Below are 9,372 nucleotides of genomic sequence, written 5' to 3' on the forward strand. Positions count from 1 at the left end.
GGCAAGGAACCAGACTCCATGAAGGAAGCCATTTATTTTAAGAGGTTTAAGAACATCACAACTGTATAGATAAACCATAAAGAAACTCTTACTACTCAGTCTTGTAATGCCATCTGATAGTCAACTTTTTTTTATCACTGCAACAAAATACCTGAACATATCAGCCTATAGAGAGGATTACTTGGGATCACAGTTAAGAGATGTTAATACACAGTTGCTTGACTCTATTAATCCCGTTATTGTGATGAGGCTCACTAGAACAAACTCCTTATCTCATGGCTAGGAAGCAAAAGTGGAACGGGGTGCAGTCCAGGTACTATTTACCCCTTTGAAAGCATATTCATGGTGATTTAATGAACTTCCACCAAACTTCAGGTTGTGGACATCATCCACCCTGCTCCAAAACAGTGGGACCAAACCTTTAATACATGGGCTTTGAAGGATCCACACTTTATCACCACTGTTTCACGTTTTATTCTTTTTCATTCATTTATTAGTTTGTTTATTCACATGCCAATTGCAGTCCTCCTCTTCTCCTATCCCACCATCACAGCCCCTCCCCCAACAACCCCTTCCTCTTCTCCTCAGAGAATGAGAAGCCCCTCTGGGGTAGCACCAGCCCTGGGATTTCAAGTTATAGCTGGAGGCACTTCCTCTCCCACTGAGGACAGACAAGGCAGCCCAGCTCTGGGAAGGTGATCCAGTGGCAGGCAACAGAGTCAGAGACAACCCCATTCCAATTGTAGACAAACATGCACATCTGCTACAAATGTGTAGGGGGACGTAGGTCCAGCCCCTGCATGCTCTTTGGTTGGTGTTTTGGTCTCTGTGAGCCCCCAAGGGCCCAGATTAGTTGACTCCATAGGTCTTCTTGTAGTGTAAAAGATATTTTAAAATCAACCAAAGCTAAGGCTATCTCAGAAAAAGATGTCATTAAATAAAATGTAATAGTATGGACTGCTTGCCATTTTATGCCTATTTCTCCTAATATGCCACAGGGGAAGGAACATTATCTGGGGTAGTGTCAGGACACTCATTAAGGACAGGAGGGAACATAGCAGAGTACCCAGAGATGGTGGCTACTAAGTGTGCCCACGGCTTTGCTCTGGTGCAGTATCTGCAAAGGAAGAAAATATTTACTCTTTACAAAGCATAAACAGAACCAGCTTTAAGGTCAAAGTTGGGGAGCTTTGCAACCCCTTCCACTTAAGTCATGCTGCCACAACGCCTGGTTGATGTGCACCCATCTGCCTTGTCCTGTCCACCCCCTAGGGTAGGCCTCAGGAAGAAGCCTGCCACCTGCAGTTAGCAGCAGATAAGAACAGAGCTCAAATTCCTTACATACTGGAAGGCCTAGGTGATGACAGTTCTATCTTATATTCTCAAGTGCCACCTGGCAAGTAGAACAAAGAGAAATCACTTGTTTGTGTGGATCTCCACCTTCCTCTGGGAAGCATTGCAGTTGCTTTGGGTAGGAAGGATGTATAAGTATACTGCACATGTCAAGACTGAGACTGTAGTTAGCAGGAGGAGTAGCTGTAGCAAAGCACTGGAATTATAGTGAACTCACCCACCTGGACACATGACCATCTACATAATTGTTTAGCTTTTAGTTTGAGAAGATAAGATAGGTGTGGAGAAGAACAGACTTGTTACAGATGGCTAGGAATAACCAAGAAGCAACAGGCCACCTGACCTGTTTACAGATGAGGATAGTAGGAGGGTACCCAGGTCTCTTTGCTGGATGAAAGACACACGCTTTCTTCAAAGAGCTCACAGCACTTTACCAGAAGTGAATGTGACAGGGCAAGAGAGGCCATTATATCAGCACATAGCCAAATCCTTTCGTCTTGCTGGCCACGGTGGGAAGTGACAACAAGTGGGTGTGAGATACGTAGCAACATTCCACCCAAGTCTTCACATTCCTCTGTTCAAACATCACATCTGGACTTCCTGGCTCTTCAACCCTGTGTGAGTCATTCACTTTCTGTGTGTCAATGCCTGCCTCAAAGGAAGCCCTGTACACACTGGCTCAATTCCCGGTATGCCACCGACTTCTATTCCTCTGTCACCACTCCCCAAGATTCCCTTGCCTGTGGTTTGGTGGAGTCACCACTTTAAAGACTTTAAGACAGTGAATTCAGTCTGCTCTGGCCTTTCTCTGGGAGCAAGGACAGAAAGCATATTCACTGTAGCCCTCTGCCCAGCAGGGTCTCACATGCTGCTACCTACTACAGCAGTTAAGCTTTTTATTCTCTTTTCTCTCTCTCTAAACAACCAAAGAATTATATTTCCCCTGTTTCTCAATAAAATATAATTTTTATTGGAAAAATATAATTTCAAAAGTGTAAAGGAAATAACACTTAGCACTCTATAAAAAATACACATTGATATCAAGAAGAGAAACTGTATTCCCCTTTGGGAGCCTCACAGGTTGTGAGCAGCAACAGCAGTCTCCCAGTATCTGGCCAGTTACTGCTCTCTCAATCCCTCTGTATTTGAAAGTTGGTGAACATGTAGGCCATCATTCTAGACGGTGGTAGGAGCTGTCACTCTGGCACTTGTCTGCCCCACCCTGGTTCAGTCTCAGCATCCTTCTTCATGGATCCCTCTACAAGCATTGTAGGTACTGGCAGCCTTCATCTCACTTCTGAATATACTGGTGTTCCATTATCTATGGTGCTGAACACCAGACACAGAATTTCTCCCTATTAATAGGTAGGTAACTAACCCCAGAGATTGCTGTAGAATATCAGAGGGAGGGGGGGGGAAGATAAAGAGCCTATGGCATGAGTATGACATTACAGGCATTGGGAATATTATAACTTTAACCTGAGTCAGCAGACCCTGGCTTCAGTCCAAGATATGAGAAGACTAATGGGTGATGCATACCCTTGCTCCAGAATGCAATTTCCTTAGACTCACAAGATCTTCAGTGATGCTCCAGTGGAGCTTGGGTACTTTGCAACCTCCTTCATCCTCTACCAGATCATAGATCATCAATCCCAGCATAGAAACAAGTCCTTCAAGCCCCAGCACTGTTTTCCCTCTGATAGCCCTGCCTGATAGTGTAGAAAAGTTTTCTCTAAATGTGGTAGAGTCTTATGTCCTTGTGCCTGGGCTGAGTGCAGGCCAGAGAGCAGGTTTTGTGAAGCAGTGTAGCTGCCCCTTTATATCAGACACTATGCAGATAGTTCTATATCTTGGTTTCCACCCAGCCCAGAAATGGATGCCTACGGCCATCCTTATCTCCATCCATTTCAAGTCTTGAATGACTTAGTCTAAGTTCATTCAAGTACTTGTTTTGTTTTTTTCAATAACTGTAGTTGATCAGAGTTACTGCCCTATTATCCTCTTCTCCTGAACCATCCACACTCTCCTCTCCAGAGACCAATGAAGAGCTTGGGTGATTTGCATTTTAATTTCAAAGTAAATCAGTGACCAGAGACTCAGAAAGCATGCAACAGTGATGAGAAAACACTATAAGGCAGTCAAACTGAGGATATCTTTGAACTTGTCTTTAATTTAAATATTAAATATTAACTTGTCATTAATTTACATATTAAAGTTAAATGATCCAGGACAACATTCATGTTCACTACTAACTATAAGAGGCCACTTTTAAGGAATTAGCCTGCCAAGACATTTTCATGCCATAAGGGTATAATTTATGTATGTTCTGCTTCATACATGAGACTGAGAATTTTATTTATTTATTTATTTATTTATTTATTTATTTATTTATATTTTGCCCCAGTTGTCAGATGCCTCCTGCATCCTTTGTCACACTTTTTCATTGCTGGCCACATCCAGCTTGTCTTGAGGTGAACTTGAATAGTAGACAAGACTTCTTGGGTTCAGCGGTCTTATGGTTCAGAATTGCCAGAGGTAGAAAATACAATCTATAGGATATTCAGTTCCACTTAAATTTTAAATTCAGTGTGTGTGTATGTGTTTAGTAAAAATATGACATACACAATACTTGGACATCTTTTCTCACCAGTGGGGAATGTTTTGGGGAGAAAAATGAGACTTTGAAGTTCTTTTCATAAATAAGTTAGTATATTCCTCTATTTAGTAGACTTTACAAAAAACATGTCAAGGCAGTTTTGATAAAATTTTGTTCTCTTGTGCTTCTCAAATGATTTTATAAACAACCCTAAACTTGTGTTTTGATGAGATTCTTTTATTAAAGTAACAGCTGGTTGACTTTGCACACTGTTTGTAGTCAATATGACAGGCACCAGGAAAACCTCATGAGGGCACTCAGCTGGGCTGCTCTTAATGATTCTTCTTGTACTCTGTCCTAGATGACGCCAGAGGAAGGCATCAGAAAAAGATCCGGAGTAAAACACAGAATTACCTCAATCATTATGCAGTAGAAGGCCTGCGCACCCTGTGCATTGCCAAGAGGGTAAGTGAGGGCCACCTTCATGAGGGCACATACTAGCAACTGCCCTCCCCAGCCTCCCATGCACAGCACCCAGTGCAGCACTCAACAGTGTGTCTCCATAGGTTCTGAGCAAAGAGGAGTATGCCTGCTGGTTGCAGAGCCACATAGAAGCCGAGGCGTCTGTGGAGAGCCGTGAGGAGCTCCTCTTCCAGTCTGCCGTTCGCCTGGAGACGAACTTGCACCTGCTGGGTAATTAGCTTTCCAGGTGCCTGTTGTATTGAGTAGTGCTCGTTGCAGGGGTTCTCGAGTGACAAGTGACATGGCTGCTCCTCTTGCTCTGGACAGTGCTGGCCTTGTCTGAGGAACCACTTAGTCTGAAGCTAGCTTGTTCCACATCGGAAGGAACACATTCTGTAGGCTTTTTCCATGGGCCACACATATGAACTCCTTACCTCCTTTAAGCCTCACTGTCTAATCAAAATGGCTACAAGGAGCAAGCCTTTTTTAACCATAGATAGTTGAAAAGATTTCATTTCAACCCCCTGCTAATCTATGTGAACATTCATGGAAATACTGAGTTTTGCATCTCATAAATATTTCAGATTCATTTGGAATGAAAAGAAGATGGCTCTTATTTCCTCCTTTGTCCCTATTTAATTCTAATAAAATCTAATTAGTTATTAGGAAGACATTAAGGTATTTATTACTTTAGTACCTATTTTAATATTTAATTTTTCAGTGGTTTAGCATTTTATATTAAAATAGTGAATAAGTTCAGCTGAGTGTCCCACAGTTGTGTATGTGATGTGTGCTCACACAGGAACTAAACTTAGATGTTACTGAATTTCCACTGGGTTTGCACACAGCTCCAGAGAACTCCCCTTTTCTTATTTAACAAAGGATGCATTCCCTTGTCCTCATTTTCTGAGCAAAGGAGTTAAGAATCTATATATATATTTCTATATATACATGTCTTTTACAATCGTTACTATTAATATTTAATAGCATGATGTGTCTATAGTAGTTACTGTTAATATTTAATAGCATGATGTGCTCTAGATAAAATACCACCACAGACTTTGTCTGACAGACCATATCCTGTTTAGGAAGCTTCAGCGTTTGGAACCCAGAGACATAGTGAATACTATCTCTAGTACATTAAATGAAGGTCCTCAAAAGTGTGTCTGCCTATTTTACGCCACTGGTTTGATTACTGAATTGGGATTGCTCTCATAGTGAGACCACTGTCTTCAGGAAGCAAACAACAGGCAGTTAAGGTGGGACATGCCTGTTAAGTCCTAGATGAGGAGGTACAGGCTAGAGGATGCGAATGTGGCATCAGCCTGGGGTAAATAGAGGAGCCTAGTCTGAAAAAAAAAATCAAATCAAACAACATAAAAACCCAGAAAGAGGAGTTCTGGAATGTTCTTTATTGATGGCTAGAGTGATAAGAGGGAGGTTGCCCTTCTGATACTTCTAGACCACCTGCTCAACCTCTTTGCTCCCAGGCACTACCCCTTCATGGCTGTGGTGGGTGAGTGATGAAGTGGCATTTCTCCTGGATGGTGCTAAGTTCCCAGATAGAGTGAAGTTTGCAATGCAGATAGAATCTATTCCCTTTCCTGAGTCATAATAGGATGACTATGACTTCCTTCCCTACCTTCTGTCTCTTCTCAGTTTGAAGTCCTGGCTTGGTTGTGCAGTCCAGGTTCTACCACTTACTAGTCCTGGAAGCTTGGGCAGGTTACTCAGTCTTTTCTTCCAAGTTTAGTTATCTGTTCTGTGTAGAGTAATGATGACAGTATGGGAAGGCTACTGCAAGGATGGAAGGAGGAGATGGTGTGAAGCACTGAGTGGTGGGCTCTACCTCAGCCACTGGCATTCTGATGAGTCTCAGGTGCTTGTATCCACACGTGACATGGCTTGACTGACCTTTTTTTCTACAAATTATCTCTGGTAATTGGACATCCACCATTTCCTGTCTTTGTGATGTGTATCTGATCCTATACCCTAAGTCAGACCAGCCCTAGTCAACCTCAGTCACACACTGATAATGAGATCAGCATACCTTTTGATCTTCTGCATGAATTCATAGAAATAATAAACAAAAATTCAACAGATCTTTCTTGCTTGAAGACCAGTTATTAACTACTTTCAACCTCCTATCACCTGGAAAATTTATGTTTTGAGTGATGGAACCTAAGCTTGAAAAAGAGTCAACCAACAGAGCTTCACCAACGGCCAAGGCATTTAAGAAGTTCTCCAACTCCTCACTATTATTTCTGAGAAAGATGAAATGAGCTGTTTATATAGTTAATTTTCTAAGCTAAATTCCTCTTTCTTAGTCTTTTTATTTAGGTGATTATGTTAGGCAACCCACAAATAACATTTCAGCAGGAAGGGCCACTGTCATTCTGGCTTCTTAAACTGCTTTCTCAGGAAAAGAGAAAATGTAGCTATAACATTCTTCTCATTTTCCCCAGAATTTTTTGTGGTTCCTCTAAATGTCATCTGGAACCCCTCAGTCCTTTTCTGTTTCATCAAAAGCCAGCTTATATCTAGGTATTGTTATGTGGGTATATGGAAGAGTTCAGAACTCAACTAGTGCTTCTGTGAATCCTGGGATTCAGCATCTCCCCTTCATTGCCTCATCTAAACATAATCACCTATGTAAGGCCATACCTCCTAACATTGGGACTTAGGGCTTCCCTCTGCGAATCTCAAAGCATTGTTGGCAGCTGGGGACACACGTATGCAGTTCATAGCTGTGCTCCAGGACAGGGAGCTTGAAGTAGGAATGGCAAGAATCCTGGGTCAACGCTGGAGCCCAGGAAATAATGGGATTCAGCTCACTTCTAGAGGTAGGAATGCAGAAACCATCTTATCAGGATGTACACAGAAGAGAAATGGTGACAGACTTGAGCACATTACAACACTGGATAAATAGTCTTGACCCAAAATTCTCAGGAAAGGAAGGGTTTTGGTTTTGAGTGTTTGTGGTTTCTTTTACATACACAAGAGAGTATGACCTTACATTTTGTATACTTTACACATCATGCATAGTCTGAAGGCAATTTCAGACACTGCAGACCCTCTTGTTTTGATTGTAGTCTTTTCTATGAGATAATGTAGATCCACAAGTTTGGGATTCTGGAGCCTTTCAAATTTCATCTTTTCCTACCTGTCACATACTTTCCTAAGCATAATGAAGTCAGTAAGGAAATCTTACCTCTTAAATTCTTCGTGTTTGTGGAAAAGGCATTCATGATAGTATTGTTTGAAAAACTATTGAATCTTTCTGCACCATCCATTTGGATAACACATGGCTGACATGGTTGAACACAAACATTGTATTTTATACATGAAAACTTTCCAAAGGAAGATAGGGGATGGGTTACTACTAAGACTTTTCTTTGAATCCTTTGGCATATGGTAATGTCTTCTCCCCGTGGTCCCTGTTGTCAGATTATATGCAAAGTTAGCTGCTTGTTAGTAAGAAAGATTTCAAGGTACTCTTTACGAGTGTACATAATTATGTTTGCTGGCTTGTCCTTGTACCTTCTACATATTTTTGACTGAGTCATGTCAATAGCTGTGGTAAGTATGTAGTTCAGTCCTGAAATGGGGAATCATTTTATCTTGGTTCCAGAGGGACTTTTTGCCATTCAGTGTCATCTGGCAGGTGAGCCCTAAGAAAGTCTTAGATAGTTGGTAGTACGTCATCTGTCTTTGGTATGTTTGGTACATGGCATTTGTATCTCATCACAAATTGTGATTAAGGACTCACTGGAACTGTCATACATTTAACTAGGTGCCACGGGGATAGAAGACCGTCTTCAGGAAGGAGTACCTGAAACCATTGCCAAATTACGACAAGCTGGCCTGCAGATTTGGGTTCTCACAGGTGACAAACAGGAAACAGCCATTAACATTGCATATGCCTGCAAACTGCTGGATCATGGTGAAGAGGTCATCACACTGAATGCTGACTCTCAGGTAGGTAGCTTCCAGAGAGGCTGCACCTTGTCTTGGGGGTGTGGGGGTGGGGGTGGGCAATGCTTAATATTCTGCAAGCTCCAAAGATACAGTTATATTAGAAAGCCACCAAGACTTCCACCTCTGGCAGTCACCATGAGAAGAATGCTTACCCACTGCATCCCTCTTATCATGGGTACTGTGTCTGAGACTTGGGACATTCTTAACATTGTCTTGTGAGATGTGGACTTCTATGGGATTTCTTTTTTATTATTTTTTAAAGTTTCATACTTAGAGATTATAATCACATCATTTCTTCCCTTTCTTCTCTCCAGACCCTCTCACATACCTCCTCCTTATTCTCCTTATGGCCTTTAAAAAAATTGTTGTGACATAGGTATTTCTCCCAGTCTCAGAATTCCATAGCTGCCTGTAGTTCTTTTTGTAGAGTAAGAACCTCTTGGGCTTTCCTCCATCCATGTTAGCTTGTCTTTTGTTGTCCTTTTTATGTTTAGGCAGTCCTGTTGATAAGACCTCATGGGTGTAGCTTCTGACATTTCTAGAAGAAACAATCTCACAGCAAACTCCATGTTCCTCTGGCTCTTATGATCATTCTGCCCACTTTGCTCTATGATCCCTGAGCCTTAGGTTCTACTTGCCTAATAATTGTCTTATAAATGTATCCATTGGGACTGGGCTTCACAGCTCTGCATTTTGATGGGTTATAGTTTTTTTATAATGGTCTCTAGCTGTTGCAAAGAGAAACTTCATTGAGGAAGGATGAGGAATAAACTTATCAGGTAGACCCTGGAGAACGATGTCTCCTGGGTGAAGAAGTTGGATCTAAAAGAGTCAAAAGAATGCCAAAAGAATGTATATATGGGATTTATTAATGCAAGGTTGAACTTCTTTTTTTTTTTTTTTCATGTTTCTTCACCAAGTTTATAGAGGTTTTGTCCTCCAAGGATATGCAATAGATGTAGAGGAGGCTTGTTATTCTAGAA

At 41.6% G+C, this 9,372-nt stretch overlaps 1 protein-coding gene across 1 annotated transcript in view; it reads left to right on the plus strand.

The window, feature by feature from the left end:
• The window catches only part of Atp10a (ATPase phospholipid transporting 10A (putative)), a 99,532-nt gene that overhangs the window by 70,525 nt on the left and 19,635 nt on the right, over positions 1-9,372 (plus strand). The window contains exons 12-14 of the mRNA XM_029479570.1: positions 4,311-4,414; positions 4,516-4,642; positions 8,205-8,389. Of these exons, the coding sequence (XP_029335430.1) occupies positions 4,311-4,414; positions 4,516-4,642; positions 8,205-8,389 (416 nt within the window). The remainder of the gene's footprint in view (positions 1-4,310; positions 4,415-4,515; positions 4,643-8,204; positions 8,390-9,372) is intronic.

Source organism: Mus caroli, chromosome 7, assembly GCF_900094665.2.
Source record: "Mus caroli chromosome 7, CAROLI_EIJ_v1.1, whole genome shotgun sequence".
NCBI lineage: Eukaryota > Metazoa > Chordata > Mammalia > Rodentia > Muridae > Mus > Mus caroli.